The following is a 26,003-nucleotide window of genomic DNA, read 5'->3' as shown; positions in this document are numbered from 1 at the left end:
GTATGAATGCTTTTCCATAGTGATAGAATCTAACGATAACATTCTATTCATATTATATTCCACGCCTCGGCAAAACATAGCATGTTAATTTCTGGATGTATCAATGATTTAAAAATAAATAATGAATAAGGAGTTGTGAGGAATCAACAATTTTTTTTCTCCAATAAATGTAAGTAGCTTAGTTAAATAAGAATCATTATTTTTCAAAGTTGAATGTATGGTTCCAAGTAAGGCTATAAAAATGTGCCTATTGTAGATCAGGAGTTGTAGATGTAAATGTACAGGTCCAATAGCGCAATTTCAGATCAAAGTGAAAAGGATCAATATGGTCTTAAATAATTTAATTAGTGTCCTTTAGATTTTTGCTTGCCACATCGTAAAGATAAAGATCAAAACCCTTCTGAATTAGTTTTTTCTTCTTTCCTTTCACTGCCAGATTTTAGTCTGCAGCTTTGATTTGACAACACTCTGATGTCTGCAGTGGTGGCCCAGTGCCACTACAGCTTTGGTTTGCGGAGGGGCGTGGCCAATAACCTGTTCTACTTTGATGAGCAGACTGTCATCTTCCCATCCGGGAACAACTGTGTTCGTTATAACATTGATCAGAAATGGCAGAGGTTCATCCCAGGTATCTGCATGCTCACATCTCAGGAGTACAACAATATGGCTAGTCTCTGACACTACATCACTTTCTCTGAAATCTATTCGTAGACAAATATAAACCTGGCATCATTTGTTGTTGTTGTTGCTCTTAACAACTTGTTAAAGATATCCAACTTCCAGTGATGTTGTCTTTGTGATTCATCTTTGATTTTGCTCCTTAGGTTTGGAGAGGAGTCAGGGAATGTATGCCCTGGCTATCAGCTCAAACCGCCGCTACCTGGCGGTGTCGGAGCGTGGAGAGAGGGCCACCATTACGGTGTACGACCTGCAGCACGAGCAGAACCGGAAAAGGAAGGTGCTGAATGGAGGGGACATCCATGTCCAGGAGTTTGTCTCCATGGCCTTCTCCACCGACTCCAAGTACTTCATTGGCCAGTCAGGGGCGCCAGACTACACCCTCTTCTACTGGATGTGGGAGAAGCAGAAGGTCATGGCCATGGTGAAGACCACTGTGGCCGCTAATCCAGTCAACCAGGTATTGTCGGACTGCTCTCTTGTCATTGGGGCCAGGGAAGAGTCCTTGGCAAGGAAATGGTGATGTGGAATGATCCGCGTGTTCATTCAAAATAGCAGTGTTATTTTTCCATAGATAAGGCAGGGTTTCCCAAAGTCTGTTCTGCCCCCCCCCCCGGGTGCACATTTTTTTTCTTCCCCTAGCACTACACAGCTGATTCAAATAACTAACTTATCATCAAGCTTGGATTATTTGAATCAGATGTGTAGTGCTAGGCCAAAAAACTAAACGTGCACCCAGGGAGGGCCCCAGCACCGACATTGGGAAACCCTGAGGTAAGGCATTAAATCGCATTCCGGGTCCTTGCTCCTTACTCTGTTATCATATTAACTCTGTAGCTGATCACACACATACTTATTTACTTTCACAAGCTATATTATGATGGCACTGTCTCACACTCAACACGCTTAGAAATGAAGGTGAAGGTGCTATGGAAACATAATACACTCTTTGGAAAAAGGGTTCCAAAAGGGGTTCTACCTGGAACCAAAACGGGTTCTACCTGGAACCAAAAAGTGTTCTCCCATGGGGGCAGCCGAAGAACCCTTTTGGAACCCTTTTTCCAAAGAGTGTATTATGTTTCCAGGTCAGCTTGAACCCATACGACAACACCCAGATCTGTGTGAGTGGGAATGGGGTCTTCAAGCTGTTCCGCTATGCAGAGGGGGTTCTGAAGCAGTCCACCTTCCATAAGCAAGAGACCCATAACTTCCTATCCCATGCCTGGATGTCTGAGGAGAGGGTGATTGCAGGGACAGAAGCAGGCAGGCTGATGGTGTTTGAGTCTGGAGACCTCCGATGGGACATGAGTGTGACCACCAAGACCGCCATGTCACAGGACCCAGACAGGTGGGCATAAGGAGAGAGGCTTGTGCTGACACAGTAATAACCTATCTATCTACCATGAAATAAGATGTTACCAAATTAGCTGTTTAGGAAAGCTAGACCAATCTAAAGTGCTCTTGGATATCATACCACAGAGGCAGTTAGAGTCCAGTTTGGGCAACTTCTTTCATTGCACAGGGCACAGAACAGATGTCACACAATTTCCATGCCTGCTGTGTTTCTTTTTACCTGCACACCTAAGAAGGTGAAAGCCGAAACGTCTGTGCATGTTACCCTCCTAATGCCGTAAAAATAATAATAATAATAATACAAATAAAATGTTTTACAGTGCAGAGGGAAATGATGAAGAGACCCCTCAGTTGCCACGGGTTACGGTCATCACAGCTTACTCGAAAGGCTTTGCCTGCTCGGCCGGTCCTGGGACTGTGTATCTGTTTGAGAGAACCGACGACAAGGACAACTACAGGAAGACCAGGGAGATCAGGGTGACAGAATTTATTTCACCAAACTATAACAATCACTCAAGCGAGCTGTATAACGCAAATCTAAGCACCTTCTGTACAAACAGGCTATTTGTAAAGAGTTTTCTGATAATGTCTCTGCCTTTGTTTTTATACTTGTGTGTTTGTATTAATGTAACTGTGTTGGGTGTGCATGTATATGTGTGTGTGTGTTCGTGTATGTGTTCCATTCAGATCCCCCCAGACCAGTGCAGTCACGAGCCCAGCCATGCAGAGCAGCAGCAGATAGTCTCTCTGGTCATCAGTCCATCAGAGGAGACAGTAGTGACCAGCACAGATCGTGGTCAGCTCTACAGTATCACCCTGTCCTCTGCTGAGATGAGCAAGGGGGAGCAGGTCCAGTTTGAGTTCCTGTCCCACTCTTTCCACTCTGGGTCTATCACCGGCCTGTCCATCTGCATCCGCAAGCCCATCATCGCCACCTGCTCCCTGGACCAGTCTGTACGCATTTGGAACGTTGAGACCAAGTAAGAGCTGCGGGTTTCGCAATCCCTTTTAATACAGATTTTCTGGAGTTTATGTCAAGTCTATACAGTGTCCCAGCCTGTGATGATTAACTCAGCTCCTTTGTTGTTTTAGACACTGAATGGTAGTTACAGTATATCTGAGAAAAAACTATTCCTGGCTGGCTGTTAGGTTTTCTAGAGCCTATATTAGGTCTGTTTTTAGAGCTATATTAGGTCTGTTTTTAGAGCCTATATTAGGTCTGTTTTTAGAGCCTATATTAGGTCTGTTTTTAGAGCCTATATTAGGTCTGTTTTTAGAGCCTATATTAGCTCTGTTTTTAGAGCCTATATTAGCTCTGTTTTTAGAGCCTATATTGGATCTGTTTTTAGAGCCTATATTATGTCTGTTTTTAGAGCCTATATTGGATCTGTTTTTAGAGCCTATATTAGATCTGTTTTTTAAAGTCTATATTAGGTCTGTTTTTTAAAGCCTATATTAGGTCTGTTCTTTAAAGCCTATATTAGATCTGTTCTTTAAAGCCTATATTAGGTCTGTTTTTTAGAGCCTATATTAGGTCTGTTTTTTAAAGCCTATATTAGGTCTGTTCTTTAAAGCCTATATTAGGTCTGTTTTTTAAAGCCTATATTAGGTCTGTTTTTAGAGCCTATATTAGGTCTGTTTTTAAAGCCTATATTAGATCTGTTCTTTAAAGCCTATATTTAGGTCTGTTCTTTAAAGCCTATATTAGATATGTTCTTTAAAGCCTTTAATAGATCTGTTTTTTAAAGCCTTTATTGGGTCTGTTTTTAAAGCCTTTATTAGGTCTGTTCTTTAAAGCCTATATTAGGTCTGTTCTTTAAAGCCTTTATTAGATCTGTTTTTTAAAGCCTTTATTGGGTCTGTTCTTTAAAGCTTTTATTAGGTCTGTCTCCCTTTCCGTTCCCCTCAGCACCCTTGAGCTGTATAAGGAGTTCCAGGAGGAGGCGTTCAGCATCGCCCTCCACCCGTTTGGCCTGTTTGTCATGGTGGGCTTCTCTGACAAGCTGCGACTTATGAACCTGCTCATAGACGACATCAGGACCTTCAAGGAGTTCACCGTGCGAGCCTGTAGAGAGGTCAGAATGAAGAGTTCTCAGTGCCAACAGTGCCTCATTGTAGATAGCTGAACATCACTGGTACTAGATTTCTAGCTATTCCAGCTCTTGCAGTGTACTGTATGCTTTTTCCTTTTAGTGTGCCTTCAGTCACGGAGGACACCTGTTTGCTGCGGTCAATGGAAACGTCATCCACATCTACTCCACCACCACGTTCGAGAACATCCTCAACCTCAAAGGACACAATGGGAAGGTTAGGAATGGTACACTGGGGGCGGTCACTGATGGTTTACGGTGTGATTCATCATCAGAGAGTAAGACCCTAGCTAGCAAGCTCCAACTAGTCCACTAGCAGCCTGCCTCCTGCATATTTTCTCGCCCACATCTGGCAGCCGCTTGACCAACCACAGTTCCAGTAGGCCTCACCTCAGGCCAACAGTTCCTGGCCATGTGACCTGACCAGGAAAAACGTTTGGCCCTAGTTATAGCTTTAAGTTTTTCCTGGTCAGTTCACCTGGCTCGAAACACTCAGGGTCGTAGAGATAACGTGACCGCAAGTGGGTATTTTGTTTGAGGCTCGCCTGTCTCCATCTACAGGTGCGCTCCATAGCCTGGAGTGGTGATGACAGCAGGCTGGTGTCGTGTGGTATGGAGGGGGCTGTGTACGAGTGGAACACCCTGACCAGCAAGCGGGAGTCGGAGAGCGTCCTCAAGTCCTGCAGCTACACCAGCGTCACCATCTCCCCTGACGCCAAGACTATCTTCGCCGTGGGGACCGACTGTACCCTGAAAGAGATCCAGGCCTGTCAAGTGAGACCCCAAAAAAGTAACATGTTTCTTCCCTCTAGGGAGTTTTCCTGTATGTTGCTTCTGCTTTGCTTGCTCTTTGGGGTCTAGGCTGAGTTACTGTAAAGCTTTTCTTGACAACTGCTGATGTAAAACATTAGATTCAAATGTTATTGAAATGTCAGATACTCTGACAACTGCGTATTAGTTTTGAGATATAGTCAGTTATAATGATGCTATAAAATTACATCAGGTTTTTCTTGTAATCAAATCAACAACAAAAAAAATTCACATGCGCCGAATACAACAGGTGTAGACCTTACCGTGAAATGCTTACTTACAAGCCCTGATCCAACAATGCAGTTCAAGAAATAGAGTTAAGAAAGTATTTATTAAATAACCTAAAGTAAAAAATAAATAAAAAATAAAGAAGTAACACAAGAAAATTACATAACAATAACAAGGCTATATACACAGGGTATCGGTACCGAGTCAATGTGCGGGGGTACAGGTTAGTCGAGGTAATTTCTAAAGTGACTGCATAGATAATGAACAGCGAGTAGTAGCAGTGTAAAAACAAATTGGGGGTGGTGTCAATGTAAATAGTCCGGGTGGCCATTTGATTAATTGTTCAGCAGTCTTATGGCTTGGGGGTAGAAGCTGTTAAGGAGCCTTTTGGTCCTAGACTTGGCGCTCTGGTACCGCTTGCCGTGACTGGAGTCTTTGACATTTTTTGGGGCCTTCCTCTGACACCACCTAGTATATAAGTCCTGGATGGCAGGAAGCTTGGCCCCAGTGATGTACTGGGCTGTACGCACTACCCTCTGTAGCGCCTTACGGTCAGATGCCGAGCAGTTGCCATACCAGGCGGTGATGCAACCAGTCAGGATGATCTCGATGGTGCAGCTGTAGAACATTTTGAGGATCTGGATATAATAATAGCTATAAGATGGTTTTAATAATTGAGGGGTGCAGTTAGAACTTATTAGCCAGTTCTAAAGTATCTTCTTATTCTTACTATGCAGAAGTTTCCCTCGAGAGCGGTACTATGCTGACTGTTTTGAGTTAATATTTTATTTCCCTTAACTCTTCATAACATTTTTTGATGGTGTCAGTTTCCAGCTGTGTGAAGTGAAGTTCTGAAAGGGAAATAAATAATGTGTCTCTCTCCGTCATAATGACCGGGGCCAGAGAGTTGATTAAATTCACACTCAGCTGTCACTTCTTCTCATCCTTGAGTGACGGCCATCTTTCTGACAGTCTATGAAAATAATCAGGAAAGAGGATACAGTCCGTCAGATAGAGCCCCTTTGAGTTATTCTGGGCTGCTGGAGCTTGGAGAGAAAAACCCACAACAATCATAAACATCTCAATTTGGAAGAGTTTTATCCAGTCCTGAATAGATCAGTGGTTTTGTTGGATGTTGGATGCCTTCATCCTTCCCCATTAGGCTATTTGCATTCCAAGTGTTGGTGAAGTAAACAACTTTCACTGACAGAATATCCACTTCAATAAATTAGTCCCTCGGGGTAACTTAGCTCTACTTAAAAATGTGCATGTACACTCCTGGATGAGGCTGGCATAATAACGCTAATGTTATGCTTGAATGTTAACAACACTTTACCTCTGCTGAATTTGTTTCTTGCCATCCCTTGATAGTACCCTTTATATGGTAGCTTTTATATGGTAGCCTTTATATGGGCTTTTCCTGGTTAAATAAAGGTTAAATAAAAAACAAATTGGTAGCCTTTATATGCAGATCCACTGTGTCCTCATCCCCTGGCTGTCCCTTCTCTCTCTCTGTCAGATCCTACGTGAAGTGCCCGCTGAAGATGTGGCTTACACCACCATCGCTATGTCCCGTTCTGGGCGCACGCTCTTCACTGGAACCTCCATCGGAACCATTAGGGCCATCAAGTACCCCTTGTCCACCCAGAAGGACTGGATCGAGTACCAAGCCCACTCTTCACCTGTCACCAAGGTACGACTTGCAATACCTTCACAAAACAGTAAAATACTGTGCATTGCAATGGAATACTACACAACGCAGCACAATTTGAGCGATTACAGTATAATGAACCACAACAACACAAAAACACACACAACCTGTTTTACAAGCATTTCGCTACACCCGCAATAACATCTGCTAAATAGGTGTATGTGACCAATACAATTTGACTTGATTTGATTTTTGATGACGCGCTGAATTCAATTCAAAGGCCATTGATTTGAGTGCATTCGGGAAAGTATTCAGACGCCTTGACTTTTTCCACATTTTGTTACATTACAGCCTTATTCTAAAATGGATTCAATTGTTTTTTTCCCTCATCAATCTATACACAATACCCCATAATGACAAAGCAAAAACAGTTTTTGAAAATTTTTTGCAAGTGTATAAAAAAATGTAACACTGAAATATCACAGTTACGTAAGTATTCAGACCTTTTACTTAGTACTTTGTTGAAGCACCTTTAGCAGCGATTACAGCCTTGAGTCTTATTGGGTATGACGCTACAAGCTTGGCACACCTGTATTTGGCAAGTTTCTCCCATTCTTCTCTGCAGATCCTCTCAAGCTCTGTCAGGTTGGATGGGGAGCATCGCTACACAGCTATTTTCAGGTCTTTCCAGAGGTGTTCGAACGGGTTCAAGTCTGGGCTCTAGCTGGGCCATTCAAGTACATTCAGAGACTTGTCCCAAAGCCACTCCTGCGTTGTCTTGGCTGTGTGCTTAGGGTCATTAGGGTCAACCTTCACTCCAGTCTGAGGTCCTGAGCGCTCTGGAGCAGGTTTTCATCAAAGATCTCTCTGTACTTTGCTCTGTTCATCTTTCCCTCGATCCTGAATAGTCTCCCAGTCCCTGCCACTGAAAAACATCCCCACAGCATGATTCTGCCACCACCATGCTTCACCGTAGGGATAGTGCCAGATTTCCTCTAGATGTGATGCTTGGCATTCAGGCCAAAGAGTTCAATCTTGGTTTCATCAGACCAGAGAATCTTGTTTCTCATGGTCTGAGAGTCTTTAGGTGCCTTTTGGCAAACTCTAAGCGGGCTGTCGTGTGCCTTTTCCTGAGGAGTAGCTTCTGTCTGGCTACTCTACCATAAAGACCTGATTGGTGGAGTGCTGCAGAGATGGTTGTCCTTCTGGAAGGTTCTCCCATCTTCTCAAAGGAACCCTGGAGCTCTGTTAGAGTGACCATCTGGTTCTTGGTCACCTACCTGACCAAGACCCTTCTCCCTGATTGCTCAGTATGGCCGGGCGGCCAGCTCCAGGAAGAGTCTTGGTGGTTCCAAACTTCTTCCATTTAAGAATGATGGAGGCCACTGTGTTCTTGGGGACCTTCAATGCTGTAAAAATGTTTTGGTACCCTTCCCCAGATCTGTGCCTCGAAACAATCCTGTCTCGGAGCTCTACGGACAATTACTTCAACCTCATGGCTAGGTTTTTGCTCTGACTTGCACTGTCAACTGTGGGACCTTATATTGACAGATGTGTGCCTTTCCAAATCTTGTCCAATCAATTGAATTTACCACAGGTGGACTCCAATCAAGTTGTAGAAACATCTTAAGGATGATCAATGGAAACAAGATGCACCTGAGCTCAATTTCAGTTTTTTAAAATTTCTAATAGCCTTTTGCTTTGTCATTATGAGGTATTGTGTGTAGATTGATGAGGAAAAGTTTTGTTTAGTCCATTTAAGAATAAGGCTGTAACGTATCAAAATGTGGAAAAAGTCAAAGGGGTCTGAATACTTTCTGAATGCACTGAACGGAAGTGTTGAAGTGTGTGTCCTCTCTGTGTTCAGATGGTGATCACTTTTGATGACCAGTACCTGCTGACGGTATCTGAGGACGGCTGTCTGCTCATCTGGAAGATCATAGACAAGGAGGGCCGCGGCCTGAAGAGAGACAAGGAAATCACCTACGCTGAGGAGATCCTCATCACCAAGTCAGACCTGGAGGAGAAGGTAGCCCACCATGTTTTTTTTTTAGCATTACACTGGCATGATACATGGGTTGGGTGTGTTACATTATTGTAGGTTTGCGAGGGCTATGGTCACTCCTACTCTAACCTAATTAATCACATTATCCCTGTCCTGCTGTCATCTCATCCTCTCCTCTTCCCCCCCTCTCCTCCCTTGCTCTCATGCCTCCTTTTCTCTCTTCTCCCACTCTCTTCACTTCACTGCTACTACTCTTCTTCTCTCTCTCTACCTTCTCCCTCGCTCATTCTCTTCCTCACTACCTCCTCTCCTCCTATAACAGAACCAGGTGATGTTAGAGCTGAAGACACGTGTGGAGGAGCTGAAGATGGAGAATGAGTACCAGCTCCGTCTGAAGGACATGAACTACAACGAAAAGACCAAGGAGCTGTCAACTAAGTTTGTTCAGCAGATGGAGTCGCTCAAGACCAACATACAGGTGAGACAGACAGGGCTTCAAACATAATCATTTGCCTACCTCAAACAACTTAACTAAATAAAGTACTTCTGAGGACAGACGAGAAGCAAGTACAGGGAGTGAACATTTTAATAAATAACCGACATGAAACAAACAAGGACAGCGTCTGGACAGGGGAAACATAACGACAATAATGCTGACACGGCGATCAAACTGAGGAACAGACAGATATAGGAGGGGCAATCAACAAAGTAATGGAGTCCAGATGTGTCCAAAGTAGTGCTGATGCGCATAGCGATGGTGACAGGTGTGCGTAATGATGAGCAGCCTGGCGCTCTCGAGTGCCAGGGAGGGAGAGCAGGAGCAGGCATGATAGTACTCATCAATTTGATTCAATTAATTTTGTAAATTAGAGTGATGAAGCTACATTTAGATGGTAAATAGGCTCTGAGATAAACACTAATATGGCATGAACTAGTACGGGAGACCGGGGGCAATTGTAACAGGGACCTTGAATTTCTCCAAACAGAAACAAGCTAGAGTGATGAAACTCTCTCAGCACATGCCCATTTAGGTTCTCTCCCTCACTATTTGCAGGTGAAAGTAGTTTTTATGACTGCAGCATTTTTCTTATACTGTCCTGAGCATTAATGTCCAAGAATTCAAACTATCATAATTTTCATCACTATATGTTGGCTAAACATTGACATATTTGACATGTCACTATTGTTGTCCCTTGCTAGGCACATGAGATTTTGTCATTGCTACTGGGTTGGTGTTAAATGCAGTGTTAAAATGAACCCGAGCCAAGCAGCCAATGATGAAAAAAAAGTTATTAACTTTAGGATTGTACGAATTACACATTAAAGTACTATAGATACTATAGTACTATAGATACTATAGATTGCCAAAGAGGTGGTAAACACATATTACATTTTTTTACATTTATTTAACTAGGCAAGTCAGTTAAGAACAAATTCTTATTTTCATTGACAGCCTACAGCGGCCAAACCTGGGCCTATTGTGCGCCGCCCTATGGGACTCCCAATCACAGCCGGATGTCACAACTTCCGCCGAAGTCAGTCCCTCTCCTTGTTCGGGCAGTGTTTGGCAGTCGATGTCACTGACCTTCTAGCCATCACTGATCCATTTTTCACTGGTTTTGTCTTGTCTTCCATCACACCTGGTTCCAATCCCATCAATTACATGTTGTGTATTTAACCCTCTGTTTCCCCTCATGTCCTTGTCGGTGATTGTTTGTTGTATGTATTGGTGCGCGATGGGTTTGGTACCCACATTCTTTATTTTGTATATGTTGGTTTTCGGAGTTTGTGAGCACTTATTAAACAACTCCGTTTATACCAAGTTCGTTCTCCTGCACCTGACTTCCTTGCCACCAGCACGCACGCACACATTACACCAGATGTGATACAGCCTGGATTTGAACCAGGGTGTCTGTAGTGACACCTCTAGCACTGACATGCAGTGCCTTAGACTGCTGGGCCACTCGGGAGCCCAATATCAGTTGGGCACCATCAAACTATTCAAATGTTTTGAGAGGAACCGAATGGCCATGCGCAAATAAGGGTGTTACTGTAAATATTGGTTACACTCACATGTCAAAATACTATAGTATATTATGGTATAAATACTATAGTATTCACTGTAGTGTTTTTGCGGACTTTACTGTAGTATTTACTGTAGTAAAAGAACTGTTGTGTATATACTATAGTAATTAATGTCGTGTTTTTGCGGACTGTAGTATTCTGTTGTATTTACTATAGGGTTTTTGCGGACTATAGTATTTTGTAGTATTTACTATATGGTTTTTGTGGACTGTAATATACTGTTCTATTTACTGTAGTGTTTTTGCAGACATTACTGTAGTATTTACAATAGTATTTTTGTTATATTATCTTTGACATAGAAGTGGAGGCTTTCTCCTTGAGGAAACCTACTGGAGAAATACTAAAAGAGCACATTTTCCATAACCTGTACGTAGGTAGGACTGGGGTCTGAACGGATAGTTCAGAGCTTCTGCTCTTTTCGATAACCTGTAGGGAACACATTATATGGCATGTAGTGTGGCACAAATTAGGATATGGGGGAGGGTAATGTGCAGGGTATATGCAAATGAAATACTTTAGTATTTACAATAGATAAAAAAGTGTAGTGTTTTTGTGGATTAGTGTGGACTGTAGTATTTTTGCGGACATTACTGTAGTATTTACTACAATGTTTTTTGTGTGGATAATACTGTAGTATTTACAGTATACTCTACAGCAGTGGTTCCCAAACTTTTTATAGTCCCGTACCTCAACCTCCAGCTACGTACCCCCTCTAGCACCAGTGTCAGCGCACTCTCAAATGTTGTTTTTTGCCATCATTGTAAGCCTGCCACACACACACTATATGATACATTTATTAAACATAAGAATGAGTGTGCGTTTTTGTCACAACCCGGCTCGTGGGAAGTGACAAAGAGCTCTTATAGGACCAGGGCACAAATAATAATATAATAATAATAAATCATTTTGCTTTTTATTTAGCCATCTTACATATAAAACCTTACTTGTTCATCAAAAATTGTGAATAACTCACCACAGGTTAATGAGAAGGGTGTGCTTGAAAGGATGCACATAACTCTGCAATGTTAGGTTGTATTGGAGAGAGTCTGTCTTAAATCATTTTCCACACACAGTCTGTGCCTGTATTTAGTTTTCATGCTAGTGAGGGCCGAGAATCCACTCTCACTTAGGTACGTGGTTGCAAAGGGCATCAGTGTCTTAACAGCGTGATTTGCCAAGGCAAGAAACTCTGAGCGCAGCCCTATCCAGAAATCTGGCAGTGGCTTCTGATTAAATTTCATTTTCACAGAACCGCTTGTTGAAACTTCGATGAGGCTCTCTTTTTCAGATATTGGAAGGGATAATTGAAAGGGATAACGAATACAGTTGTTTGTGTCGTCCGTTTCGGGAAAGTACCTGCGTAATTGTGCACCCAGCTCACTCAGGTGCTTCACTATATCACATTTGACATTGTCCGTAAGCTTGAGTTCATTTGCACACAAAAAAAATCATACAATGATGGAAAGACCTGTGTATTATCCTTGTCAATGCAGACAGAAAAGAGCTCCAACTTCTCAATCATAGCCTCAATTTTGTCCCGCACATTGGATATAGTTGCGGAGAGTCCCTGTAATCCTCGATTCAGATTATTCAGGTGAGAAAAAACATCACCCAGATAGGCCAGTCGTGTGAGAAACTCGTTATCATGCAAGCGGTCAGACAAGTGAAAATTATGGTCAGTAAAGAAAACTTTAAGCTCGTCTCTCAATTTAAAAAAGCATACTTTGCCCCTTGATAACCAGCGCACTTCTGTATGTTGTAAAAGCGTTACATGGTTGCTGCCCATATCATTGCATAATGCAGAAAATACACGAGAGTTCAGGGGCCTTGCTTTAACAAAGTTAACCATTTTCACTGTAGTGTCCAAAACATCTTTCAAGCTGTCAGGCATTCCCTTGGCAGCAAGAGCCTCTCAGTGGATGCTGCAGTTTTTGTGGGCGTACATATAAATAATAATATTTATTTCAAAAGTATTACTTATGTCTATGATAATTCATAAACAATAGTGTTTTTTTAAGTTAAGTGAATGTATTTGGTTTATTTTTTAGGAGTTACATTTGACCCCAGCTACTGTTACTGAGACAGATGTACTGTACGTTCCTTATATTAAAAAAAGGGACTGGCCTAGTTCAAGTGGTCTCAATTGCCCCTGGTCTCCCCAACATCTGATTTACCTTGTACCAAGTAACTCTGAGTCTGTTTACTGTACTGTACAGTCTTAGCAAAAAAGGGTTCCAAAAGGGTTCTTTGTGGGGGGATAGGGTTTTTGCAAGAACTGTTTTTGGAAGGCAAAGGGTTCTACCTAGAACCTTTAACATCCTAAGAACCATTTTTGGAGGAAAGGGTTCTTTGATAATTCTTTGTAAGGCAAGAAGGGTTCTACATAGAACCATATATCATATTTCCCAGCATGCGCTAATGAAGGGTGATTTTCAGAATAGTTTGTTTTAATATCTGTGTTTTTGTGTCACGACTTCCACCGAAGTCGGCTCCTCTCCTTGTTCGAGCGGTGTTCGGTGATCGACGTCACCGGCTTTCTAGCCATCGCCCCTCCATTTTTCATATTTCTATTTGTTTTGTCTTGTTTCCATACACACCTGGTTTTCATTATCTAATCACTGCATGTATTTAGTCTGTTCCCCTCCATGTCTTTGTGTGTAATTGTTTATTGTTATGTGCGATGTTCACGCGCTATACTTTTGTACATGTTCCGTGTTTTCTTTTGGGCACTTTGATGTCATTTTGTGCCTATTTCTTGACCGGAATAAAAGTGCGTCTGTTAAATCTACTCTGCTCTCCTGCACCTGACTTCGCCTCCCGTACACAGCCGTAACATTTTGCATGTACAATGATTGGTTGATTATAAAGAACATTCTAGGTAGAACCTTCTGCAAATGGTTCTACCTAGCACCAAAAAGGAACAAAACGAAGAACCCTTTATGGTTCTACTTAGCGCCTTCTTTTCTAAGCGTGTAGCTCAGTATAATACTTTTAACACGGCTTAACTTTCAAAAGTGTTCAGCTCTCATTATGGTATGCACTGAGTGTACTTTGCCTTGTAGGAGTCGGCCTTGATAAGAGCTACTGCTAGATCGATACATGGAAATGAGAATTGAAAGTGGCTCTGGCTGGGCTGGCGTAAGGTGAACACCTCAGTGAGGTGCATGTGCTGAGATATCCCTCTCGCTCTCCACCTTTCTTCATCCCTCTCTCCATCTCTCCTGTCAGATCCTGAAAACAGAGAGAGACAATATGGAGGTAGCTAATCAGGAGACCATGTTCGAGGTCATGGAGAAGCACGCCAAAGAGCTGCAGGATATGGGTAAATTCTGTTCTATTCTGTTCTATTCTATGCTATTCTCAGTTCTTGTCCGTCTTTCAGAAGAAAACAAAAGTGACCTTTAGGTTTGGAGTTAAGAGACTTGAATGACTCCCATTGCAGTGTGTACATTGACAGCAGCACATGATAGCATTGACTGTGTTTTATCCAGGGTGCTCATTGGATATCCTCTCTGTCTCTCTCTCTGCGTTCCCCTAGAATCGGCCAACAGTCAGAAGCTGATGCTGGAATATGAAAAGTACCAGGAGCTGCAGTTCAAGTCTCAGCAGATGCAGCAGGACACCGAGAAGCAGCTGCAGCAGATGGACGAGAGCAAGACTGCTGCCCTGGAGGAGCTCACCCTCTACTACGAGGGAAAGATGCAGGAGAAACTACTGGTGCTGGAACAGGTAGTGGATACTAGGATGTCAAGGGGTTGTATGGGGATGTTTGGAGGTGGGATTTGAGGCTTTATATAGAGTCCTCACAGATAGGGGCCTGTTTTTTTCCCCTCACCAGGAATAACTTTGGGTTAGGGCCCAGAGTTCTTCCTGGCCAGATCATGTAGTCTGGAAAAACTCCTGACCTTACTTCAAGGCGATGTAGTCTAGTCAGGCATTTAGCGGCAGCCTTCACCCTCCCTTCTGTCCCCCCTTTCTCCTCTCCTCTCCCCCCTGCTGTGACACTGATTGGAAGCGAAGAGACAAATGAATATCGAAGCACCGGGTTCTCCATCGAGGATGTCTGCGGAATCTTTAAGGAAATGCGACGTCAACTCCCATCATTGCTAATGGGGGTGTGAGTGGTGGGAGAGGGGTGGGCGGGGTGGGGTATGTGGGGGGCGCAACACTGGGCCTGCATAACCACCTCATTATTTCATTCTGAGAGAGAGAGAGAGAGAGAGAGAGAGAGAGAGAGAGAGAGAGAGAGAGAGAGAGAGAGAGAGAGAGAGAGAGAGAATATCCCCTTTATTGGGTAAAGACCCCACACTACAATACATCACATTACCATTTAGCCCTCAACTTGCACAGCAAGTTGACAAAACACTGGAAGAGAATCCTCCTGAAAGGATTCACAGAACGCTTCATTCCCCCGCACCCAATACATTTCCAGAAATGTTTGTAAAAAGTCTGATGGCAAACCATCAATACCAGGGAGGCCAGAGGAGATCTGCATAACTGCAGTGGACAGTTCCTGCAGAGTAATGTCAGAGTCCAAAGCAGCTCTCTGCTCAGGGCCCAGTTTAGGAAGTCCTTGAAGGAACTGTGCAGTGCACACAGAGTCACAGTCTTCCGCCCTGTAGAGAGCAGAATAGAAATCCACGGCATGGATTGGCGCTGAGACACCGACCACTCTAGATTAAAAAAGAAAGTGCAAAGAGCGGCCATATCCCTGAGAGAGAGTAGCAAAACGAGACTTCTCATGTAAGAATGACCCCAATTCATGTATTTTCTCCAGTGAAGTTCTGTCCAGAACAGGGCCATTCTGAGTGAGCAGTTTCAGTTCAATAGTTTATATCCTGCTCAAGTACTCTGACAGTTTCTTTCATCATCCCTTGTGGCTCAGTTGGTAGAGCATGGCGCATGCAATGCCAGCGTTGTGGGTTCAATTCCTACGGGGGACCAGTATAAAAATGTATGGACTCACTCTTCACTGTAGGTCGCTCTGGATAAAAGCGTCTGCTAAAATGAACAAAAAAAATATTTAAAAAAAATACTAAATAGTAGACGGCGGAGTATACTGTTGACTAAACACACGGATTTGGGCCTTCCCAACCTTTCACCATTGACTCAAAGTTTCCCTTTGTAGCGCTCCACAGGGCCTGCATAATCACCTTATTATTTAACTCTGTAGAGAGAGAGAGGCGCACATGAAATGCAGAGCATCTCAATAGCCTAGTCCTGACTGGGATAATTGAGGATGTACTGAAGGTGCATAAACAAACACCCAACGATGGGATTATCCATCTTCTTCACAGATGCCGTGCTAGGATGACCTAACCTCTCTCTGTGTTGTGAGGCAGAGCTCCCGTTCATACCCTCTTTATCTCTCTCCTTCTGTCCTTCGATCTCGTGCCCTCTGTCTATTTGTCTTATCCTTCTTATCCTCACTCTCTATCCTTTCACCTCTCTCTTTCTCTGTATCTCATTCCTTCTCTTCAACTTAACTCTTCCCATATATCTTGCCTTGTTATTTGCTACCTCTTTCACCTTTCCTTTTTCTTTCTCTATCAAATTTTTTACATTTACATTTTAGTCATTTAGCAGATGCTCTTATCCAGAGCGACTAACAGTTAGTGCGTTCATCTTAAGATACACTACATGACCAAAAGTATGTGGACACCTGCTCGTCAAACATCTCTTTCCAAAATCATGGGCATTAATATGGAGATTGTCCACCCTTTGCTGCTATAACAGCCTCCACTCTTCTGGGAAGCATTTCAACTAGATGTTGGAACATTGCAGCAGGGACTTGCTTCCATTCAGCTACAAGAGCATTAGTGAGGTCGGGCACTGATGTTGGGCGATTAGGCCTGGCTGGCAGTCGGCGTTCCAATTCATCCCAAAGGTGTTCGATGGGTTTGAGGTCAGAGCTATGTGCAGGCCAGTCTTCCACACTGATCTCGACAAACCATTTCTGTATGGACCTCGCTTTGTGCACGGGGGCATTGTCATGCTTAAACAGGAAAGGGCCTTTCCCAAACTGTTGCCACATAGTTGAAAGCACAGAACCGTTTAAGCATGTCATTGTATGCTGTAGCGTTAAGATTTCCATTCACTGGAACTAAGGGGCCTAGCCCGAACCATGAAAAACAGACACGGACCATTATTCCTACTCCACCAAACGTTACAGTTGGCACTATGCATTAGGGCAGGTAGCGTTCTCCTGGCATCCGCCAAACCCAGATTCGCCCGTCGGACTGCCAGATGGTGAAGCGTGATTCATCACTGCAGAGAATGTGTTTCCACTGCTCCAGAGTCCAATGGCAGTGAGCTTTATACCAATCCAGCCAACGCTTGGCATTGCGGATGGTGATCTTAGGCTTGTGTGCGACTGCTCGGCCATGGGAACCCATTTCATAAAGCTCCTGACGAACAGTTCTTGTGCTGACGTTGCTTCCAGAGGCAGTTTGGAACTCGGTAGTGAGTGTTGCAACCAAGGACAGACGAGGTACGAGCTACACGCTTCAGCACTCAGGGGTCCCATCCTGTGAGCTTGTGTGGCCTACCACTTCGCAGCTGAGCTTTGTTTTTCCTAGATGTTTCCACTTCACAATAACAGCACTTACAGTTGACTGGGGCAGCTCTAGCTGGGCAGAAATTTGATGAACTGACTTGTTGGAAAGGTGGCATCCTGTGACGGTGCCACGTTGAAATTCGCTGAGCTCTTCAGTAAGGCCATTCTACTGCCAATGTTTGTCTATGGAGATTGCATGGCTGTGTGCTCAATTTTATACACCTGTCAGCAGCGGGTGTGGCTGAAATAGCCAAATCAACTCATTTGAAAGGGTGTCCACATACTTTTATATATACTGTATAGTGTAGCTAGGTGAGACAACCACATCTCAGTAATTATTTTAATAAAGTAGCTATCAGCAAAACCAGTACTAGTAGGACAAAGTCAAGTGTTAGTACACGAAAAGCAAGGGTGTTGTTTATTTTTTGTGGGGGGTGAGGGGGGGTGCTGTGGGAATATTTAAGATACTCTTTGAAGAGGGTAGGGTTTCAGATGTTTTAGAAAGATGGGCAGGGACTCTGCTGTCCTAGTGTCAGAGGGAAGCTTGTTCTATCATCTCCCACTTATTTCTCACTCCGTCCCGACCCTCTGTAGTGTCAGGAGGAGTCTCGTATCCAGGCGAGGAAGTTTGAGGAGAGCAGGAAGCAGATGGAGGAGGATGGAGACAGGGAGATCCAGGACATCAGGATCCGCTACGAGAGGTGGCTGAGCGACGAGAGGGAGACCAACAAGCGCATGAAGAGAGACACCGGCATCATGAAGAAGAAGGTAGAGACATGATCTTCTCACCCCCACTCCTCCAATCTCTCTCAAAAGTTTCCTTGATTCCCTTTGTCCTCTTGCCTTCTTCTCAGAACATCAGAGGGATAAGAGGAGCGCATTGGAGGAGAAGATCAGAGGTTCCTCTTCTCAGATCTTCTCCAATGCTCTCCTTGCTTTCCTCTGATATTTTGAGAAGGAAGTGGGGAGAGAACGGGAGGATGCAAGATTCACCCCTACTTTGCTTCCAAGTCCCATCCCATCTTACACACCCCACTCAACCCTCTCCCACCTAGCCCCTGCCTGCCTTTTCATCACACCTCCCAGTCAGCTCTTCTCTCCCAGCCTGCAGTGTGGTAGATCATAATTACAGCCAATCAGACGCAGCATACAGCCGGCTGACTGCAAGCAGGGCTTGTCCATCTGTCCACAGTTAGGCTCTAATGTGCTCCCTCTGCATGCTCACTCAATATCACAGGGATCACTTTAATGGAAATGGATGACGTTGAATCAGATCCTCTGCATATTCAGCCATCCTATACACCTGGTCCCATTCTGTCTCATTCTGTCTATCTGTTGCCTTTTCTTGTCTTCTCTCTGTCTTTTTTGTCTCCTTCCCTTTCTTCCTAGATCAAATCTGCCCATTTTTACTGTCCAATATGGTTTTGGATGTGGAGGCCTGATTATGGGTTATGGAAGCCAGAAAGAATATGACTTTTGTGTAAGTGACAATGAGTTATGAGGATTGGTGACTGATGACATTTTCCTCCTCTCCCTTCTACCCCTCCCTCACACACGCACACACGTACACACACACACTGCAGTTCAGCAGCCTGCAAAAGGATATAGACAACAGCAATGTGGAGACGGAGAGGATGAAGTTGGAGCAGCAGAAGCTAAAGGCCATCGTCAAGTCCCTGGAAAAGGACATCCTGGCGCTGAAGAAAGCGATCCAGGAGCGGGACGAGACCATCCAAGACAAGGTGAGTGAGTGGCTGGGGTGAGGGGTGCAAGGGGTGAGGGGGTACAAGTCAGATGCCGTGGAAAGGAGAGGGTTAGTTTTGTTCCAAACGCAGCGAGGCAGAAATGATTGGTTTGCCTCCAAGGTATGCAGAAACATGGAAGGCATAGGTGACTGGACGTCACCGAAACGGTTAAAACACTGAGGAAGGAAAACAGTCCGTTTTGTATCATGGAGATCTACTGGTATGATTGTGCTCCAGTTCAATTTGTTCTAATGCCCCTCTCTCAGAATCAAACACAATCAACTCATACGCTATTATAGATTGTCCATCAAAACGTTTCCTCTCCCCCATCCATTCATCCTGATTGAGTCCCAGTGCCATGCATCACACCAGGCAAGGTGACTGTAAGACTCTCCACCCCCCCAGCGGAAAACAGCACTGAGCCTTGAGAAGTGAAGGTCCACTAATGACTAATCCCACTCAGACACCTGCTCTATGAGCACGAACTCACACAGGCACACACGCGTACGTGCATAGGTGCACACACATGCACGCAGGTATGCACACATGCATGCACGACGTGCGTCAGTGCGTAAAACCTTAACAACATGCATGCTGCTGTTAGCGCTATTGATGTGTGAGACACTGTAGCATGTTATTTCTCTTAAAGAGCATGTACATATTTTACCATCAGTGTTATGAGGGGTAGACAGGGGAGAAAGGCATTTGCATCTTTCTCTGTTGGCTCTCTTTCTGCGTACAGGGAAACTTAATTAGTGTGTAAATGTCACAGATGCTGTCCTATGAAAAGATCACCCCCCTACACACACACACACACACACACACACACACACACGATTAAATGGTTTCAAACAGCTAATTGGACAGAGAGTAAATTTGAACAAAATGGTTCTGCATCAAAAGAGGATCCCCCAGTTCAGTTGAAACACCTTCCTCTTCATGAATAAAGATTCACACTCAGCAGCAATAACCTTGGCATCTGTTGTTCCTACGCTCTCTTGTCTGGTTTGCTCGCTTGTCTCTAACGATAATATATTTTAACATTAGGAGGTGCTGCCCAGAAGTTAAGCCGAACATTTAGATTTGGATCACCAAAGGGCTTTTATTGTTGAACTACCGATCCAAAATGACATTTCCTTTCAATTTCATGGGATCAAAGTTCGGAAGAGGACCATGAACATAATTGAACTTTTAAAAAAGTGACTATAAAAATCTCATGGCTGTTAAATGTGTATTCAGTTAGTGTGAATACGAACTTTATACAGAGACCTGAAGCATATTTATGTTTTCTTACCAACTCCTATTGTTGTTGTGTGACAATGAGTTGGCAAGACAGCACAAACAGATCTGGGACCAGGCTAAAGTATTGTCCTGTTCCTGTGTACTGTAGGAGAAACGCATCTATGATCTGAAGAAGAAGAACCAGGAGCTGGAAAAGTTTAAATTTGTCCTGGACTACAAGATCAAAGAACTGAAGAAACAAATAGAGCCCAGAGAGAATGATATCATGGAGATGAAGGAGCAGATCCACGAGGTAAAACAAGATGGCTTCTCTTCTTCCTCCTTTATCAGCTCTTTAACGGGTTAACTGCCATTTCTGAAATTGTTGGAAACCATCACTGAAATGTCTCTTGAATACATACGTTCTATCGGCGGTTGTCCACAGTAGGCTAACTGAAATGGCTCTTTGATTAGAATGAGAATTCAATATTCACAGAAAAAAAAATCAGTTCCTGCTTTTGCACTTGTCGTCATTGATACTTTTTGAAAGCGCCTGCCAACTTCAGGCCCTTTTCATCTACATGGAAATGAGCACTGGGGTCCATATCGATTTAGGGTTGATCAGGGTTTAGATGAGTCCTATAGATCAGCTGTGTGAGATAGAGGGAGGTGGGAGAGAGTGGAGAATATGGAGATCAAAGCTATGCCCCCCCCCCCCCCCCCACACACACACACACACACACACACACACACACACACACACACACACACACACACACACACACACACTCTACACTCACACTTGTATTTTCCTACTAGCACTGACTTTACACATAACTACTTAATGTGAAGGGAAAAAAATGACTTACCATGACTGTGATAATGTGGGTGTCTCGCCTAGCTGTCTTTAGATGACTGCACTAACGGAGTTGCTCTGGATAAGAGTGTCTGCTAAATGTATTTTTTTTTTTAAACGATGTAAAAAAAAAAAGGCTATTGGCTTCCGGTGATTTGTAGATGGAGGAGGAGCTGGATACCTTCCACAAGAAGAACACTCAGCAGGAGCTGGACATCGCTGAGCTGAAGCTCAAACTCAACACCACTGACAAGGAAATGCGCAAGGGTCTGCAGAAGGTGTGTACTGTATACGTAGCGAGAGAGAGAGAGAGAGGTCCATACGTTTATATTTGTGCATTTATCTTTGTCTGACTATCAGTGTCACCCAATTTGTCTGACAAGTCCACGGTCTTCACCCACCGTCTCACCTCCATCCCTCACGTTTCCTTCTCTTCCTCCCCCTCTCCCCTCCTTCACAGGTGAGAGATGGGGAGGCCCTGGTACGCAGGTTCAAGACGGACCTCCATAACTGTGTGGGGTTCATCCAAGAGCCCAGGAGGCTGAAGGACAGCATCAGAGACCTGTACGACCGCTACGCACAGCAGAGTGACGTGGTGAGACAGCGTTTTCTACTGTGTGTTCCTGTTAAGAAGTAGCGAATGAATACACGTTTTTTTTATGGCTGCTCTTCATGTCTCTCAGCTGGATAAAGTTAGCGTGGACGCAAACGTCCAGAGGGAGTACGCTCGGCAAAGGGACCACCTGGAGAGGAACGTGGCGTCCCTGAAGAGGAAGCTGGCCCAAGACAGCGTGGTCCACCATGCTGACAACGTCAAGATCATGCAGGTGACAGAGACGAGACTTTTCAGAAAGGACTGTTGGAGTAGGTGGATAAGTGTGTCTGCGTGCCCAAAACTATTTTCATATCATTTGTGGATTTGGCTTCATTCCCATTTATAAGACAAGCTAGGCTTGTCGTTTTAGTGTCGTAGTCCTTGACTGGCTGACAGACAGACGGACGGACTAATTGACTGACTGGATTACTTGATTGCTGAATTGGATAATTGATTGGTTGCTACAGGAGAACGTGACTCTAATCAGTGAGGTCAACGACCTGCGGCGGCAGCTGCATCTGGTGCGTTCCCAGGTCCATGACTACAAGAGTCTGATGGGAAAGAAGGGCCTGAAGCAGACCAACACACTCAAAGGTGACCTCTTTCTCTCTCATCGCTCTGATTTACAGTAAAGAGAATAGAGTGCAGCTTTCTACTCCTTGGAAAGATTGGTTGAGTTAAGTTCCCTGAACTTTTCTTTGAAGTACAGCGTACATATTTCTAGCCACTGGGTGTCACTGCGTGAATAGTCTGTATAATAACTTTTATATTCATATACAGTTGAAGTCAGAAGTTTTTCAACCACTCCACAAATTTCTTGTTAACAAACTATAGTTTTGGAAAGTCGGTAAGAACATCTACTTTGTGCATGACACAAGTAATTTTTTCAACAATTGTTTACTGACAAGTTATTTAACTTATAACTCACTGTATCACAATTCCAGTGGGTCAGAAGTTTACATACACTAAGTTGACTGTGCCTTTAAACAGCTTGGAAAATTCCAGAAAATGGTTTCATGGCTTTAGAAGCTTCTCATAGGCTAATTGACATCATTTCAGTCAATTGGAGGTGTACCTGTGGATGTATTTCAAGGCCTACCTTCAAACTCAGTGCCTTTGTTTGACATCATGGGAAAATCAAAAGAAATCAGCCAACACCTCAGAAATACAATTGTTGACCTCCACAAGTCTGGTTCATCCTTGGGAGCAATTTCCAAACACCTGAAGGTACCACGTTCATCTGTACAAACAATAGTTTGCAAGTATAAACACCATGGGACCAAGCAGCCGTCATACTGCTCAGGGAGGGGACGCGTTCTGTCTCCTAGAGATGAACGTACTTTGGTGCGAAAAGTGCAAATCAATCCCAGAACAACAGCAAAGGACCTTGTGAAGATGCTGGAGGAAAGGGGTACAAAAGTATCTATATCCACAGTAAAACGAGTCCTATGTCAACATAACCTGAAAGGCCGCTCAGCAAGGAAGCTGAGCTCCAAAACCGCCCATTTACAACGGCACATGAGGACAAAGATCGTACTTTTTGGAGAAATATCCTCTGGTCTGATGAAACAAAAATAGAACTGTTTGGCCATAATGACCATTGTTATGTTTGGAGGAAAAAGGGGGATGCTTGCAAGCCGAAGAACACCATCCCAACCGTGAAGCACGGGGGTGGCAGCATCATGTTGTGGGGGTGCTTTGCTGCAGGAGGGACATGTGCACTTCACAAAATAGATGTCTTCATGAGGTATTATTGTGGGAAGCTTGTGGAAGGCTACCCGAAACGTTTGACCCAAGTTAAACAATTTAAAGGCAATGCTACCAAATACTAATTGAGTGTATGTAAACTTCTGACCCACTGGGAATGTGATAAAAGAAATAAAAGCTGAAATAAATCATTCTCTCTACTATTATTCTGACATTTCAAATTGTTAAAATAAAGTGCTGATCCTAACTGACCTAAGACAGGGAATTTTTTACTAGGATTAAATGTCAGGAATTGTGAAAAACTGAGTTTAAATGTACTTGGCTAAGGTGTATGTAAACTTCCGACTTCAACTGTAAGTGCTTTAGAAGTGGGTGTCTGGTCACGGTTTCATTCCAAGAAGGCATACGTTGTTTGGGGTAAATCCTAAGAATTTAGGGTAAAGTCCTATTGGTCGACTTCTACTTCCCAATAAAGTAACTCCTGCATGATCTCACTCTGTATTTGGTCCCTATACCCAGCCCTGCTGTCTCCCAGGGCCAACCCCAGTAACATGGTGGTCCGTCTGAATGAGGAGGACGAAGGGGACCGCATCATCCAGCTGCAGCGCCTGGAGATCCAGAGACTGAGAGAGGAGATCCAGGTCCTGATGAAGATACACCCCTACAGACCCCCCTCCACCGCCAAGCTACCCTCCCTCCAAACCAACACATAACCACCACCACCACCCCTACAGACCCCCCTCCACCGCCAAGCTACCCTCCCTCCAAACCAACACATAACCACCACCACCCCCCCTACAGACCCCCTCCACCGCCAAGCTACCCTCCCTCTAAACCAACACATAACCACCACCACCACCCCTACAGACCCCCTCCACCGCCAAGCTACCCTCCCTCCAAACCAACACATAACCACCACCACCCCCCCTACAGACCCCCTCCACCGCCAAGCTACCCTCCCTCCAAATCAACACATAACCACCACCACCCCTACAGACCCCCTCCACCGCCAAGCTACCCTCCCTCCAAACCAACACATAACCACCACCACCACCCCTACAGACCCCCTCCACCGCCAAACTACCCTCCCTCCAAACCAACACATAACCACCACCACCCCCCCCTACAGACCCCCTCCACCGCCAAGCTACCCTCCCTCCAAACCAATACATAACCACCACCACCACCCCTACAGACCCCCTCCACCGCCAAGCTACCCTCCCTCCAAACCAACACATAACCACCACCACCCTCTCTCCAAACCAGTACATAACCTCCTCCTCACCACCACCACTCACCTAACACACAGGCCCATGCAGTATAAGACCTCCACATCATAATAAAATTAATTTAAAGAAAATGTTTACATATTTAAAGTGCCTTACATATTTAAAGTGCCTTTTAGCAGAAGTAATCATTAATGGCACTTAAAAAAAAAAAATGAAGCAACTTGGAAATAAAAAGTAGAACAATTCCTATTTGAGTTTTTATATGTATTTTTTTTATGAGATGGGCCCATTGGAATTTCCAAAAGTGAATGGAGGCTTTTCTTGTTAGGGTGGATCAAATCAATAAGTAATTGTGTCAGACTGGAAATTAGGAATGTTTTATGACAAACTATTCATTAACAAGAACAATTGACATTGTTGGGTATTGTTCATCAAAAACAGATTAAATATTTTATAGGCTTGTCAGTAGCCTTTTTGTGTTTTGATTGATGCATGTGGTGTGCATATTTAACAGGTCTGCTCGGTGAAAGGGTATTCCTGTTGACGTTAACATAAAAACCAACACATAACCACCCCTACAGATTCCCCTCCACGGCCAACCTACCTTCCCTCCAAACCAACATATACCCACCACCACCACCCTACAGACCTCCCTCCAGCACCAAGCTATCCTCCCTCTAAACCAACACATAACCACCCCTACAGATTCCCCTCCACCGCCAACCTACCTTCCCTCCAAACCAACATATACCCACCACCACCACCACCCTACAGACCTCCCTCCAGCACCATGCTATCCTCCCTCTAAACCAACACATAACTACCCCTACAGACACCCCTCCACCACCAATCTACCTTCCCTCCAAACGAAAACATTCCCACCATCACCCCCACTACAGACCCCCCTCCCCTGCCAAGCTACCCTCCCTCCAAACCAATACATAAACACCACCACCACCCTCTCTCCAAACCAGTACATAACCTCCTCACCACCACCAATCACCCAACACACAGACCCATGCAGTATAAGACCTCCACATCATAATAAACTGAATATAAAGAATAATTTGACATATTGAAAGTGCAGAAGTAATAATGAATAAAAAAAATGTAGGCAGCTTGGAAATAAAAAGTACAATAATTAATATTTGAGTTTTTATATAATTGTATTTCTTTTTTTATGAGATGGGCCCA

General features: G+C 44.1%; 1 protein-coding gene and 1 non-coding gene across 3 annotated transcripts; one reads left to right on the top strand and one right to left on the bottom strand.

The window, feature by feature from the left end:
- Positions 1-169: 169 nt before the first annotated feature.
- LOC106584022 (cilia- and flagella-associated protein 57) lies at positions 170-25,921 on the top strand. 2 transcript variants are annotated; one of them, XM_045706152.2, is made up of 21 exons: positions 172-628; positions 825-1,138; positions 1,764-2,026; positions 2,352-2,508; positions 2,719-3,011; positions 3,941-4,106; positions 4,225-4,338; positions 4,683-4,895; positions 6,679-6,852; positions 8,678-8,839; positions 9,138-9,293; positions 14,129-14,222; positions 14,439-14,629; positions 18,051-18,224; positions 19,040-19,198; positions 20,592-20,735; positions 21,440-21,556; positions 21,739-21,873; positions 21,962-22,105; positions 22,341-22,467; positions 24,100-25,921. In XM_045706152.2, exons 1-21 carry the CDS (start codon positions 472-474, stop codon positions 24,291-24,293), a joined length of 3,648 nt encoding a protein of 1,215 aa, XP_045562108.1. In that variant the 5' UTR covers positions 172-471; the 3' UTR covers positions 24,294-25,921. The 2 variants fall into 2 exon arrangements, with proteins under 2 accessions (XP_045562109.1, XP_045562108.1); XM_045706153.2 differs by lacking the exons at positions 14,129-14,222; positions 14,439-14,629; positions 18,051-18,224; ... (5 more) ...; positions 22,341-22,467; positions 24,100-25,921 and adding an exon at positions 10,269-10,697 and having other exon boundaries at positions 170-628.
- LOC123729953 (U7 small nuclear RNA) lies at positions 11,204-11,256 on the bottom strand. Its single transcript, XR_006761649.1, has one exon. It is a non-coding gene; the product is annotated as a U7 small nuclear RNA (small nuclear RNA).
- Positions 25,922-26,003: the final 82 nt, after the last annotated feature.

The sequence above is a fragment of the Salmo salar genome, chromosome 23 (genome assembly GCF_965601325.2).
Source record: "Salmo salar chromosome 23, fSalSal1, whole genome shotgun sequence".
Lineage (NCBI taxonomy): Eukaryota > Metazoa > Chordata > Actinopteri > Salmoniformes > Salmonidae > Salmo > Salmo salar.
The sequence above is the reverse complement of the archived record's forward strand: the minus strand, read 5'-3'. Positions and strand labels throughout refer to the sequence as shown.

Bases quoted from the DNA above. Each gene is read 5' to 3' on its own strand.
- LOC106584022 (XM_045706152.2), top strand. From the start codon at position 472: ATGTCTGCAGTGGTGGCCCAGTGCCACTACAGCTTTGGTTTGCGGAGG. The intron at 629-824 runs GTATCTGCATGC...TTTGCTCCTTAG, and splicing joins ATGGCAGAGGTTCATCCCAG to GTTTGGAGAGGAGTCAGGGA. The intron at 14,630-18,050 runs GTAGTGGATACT...GACCCTCTGTAG, and splicing joins AACTACTGGTGCTGGAACAG to TGTCAGGAGGAGTCTCGTAT.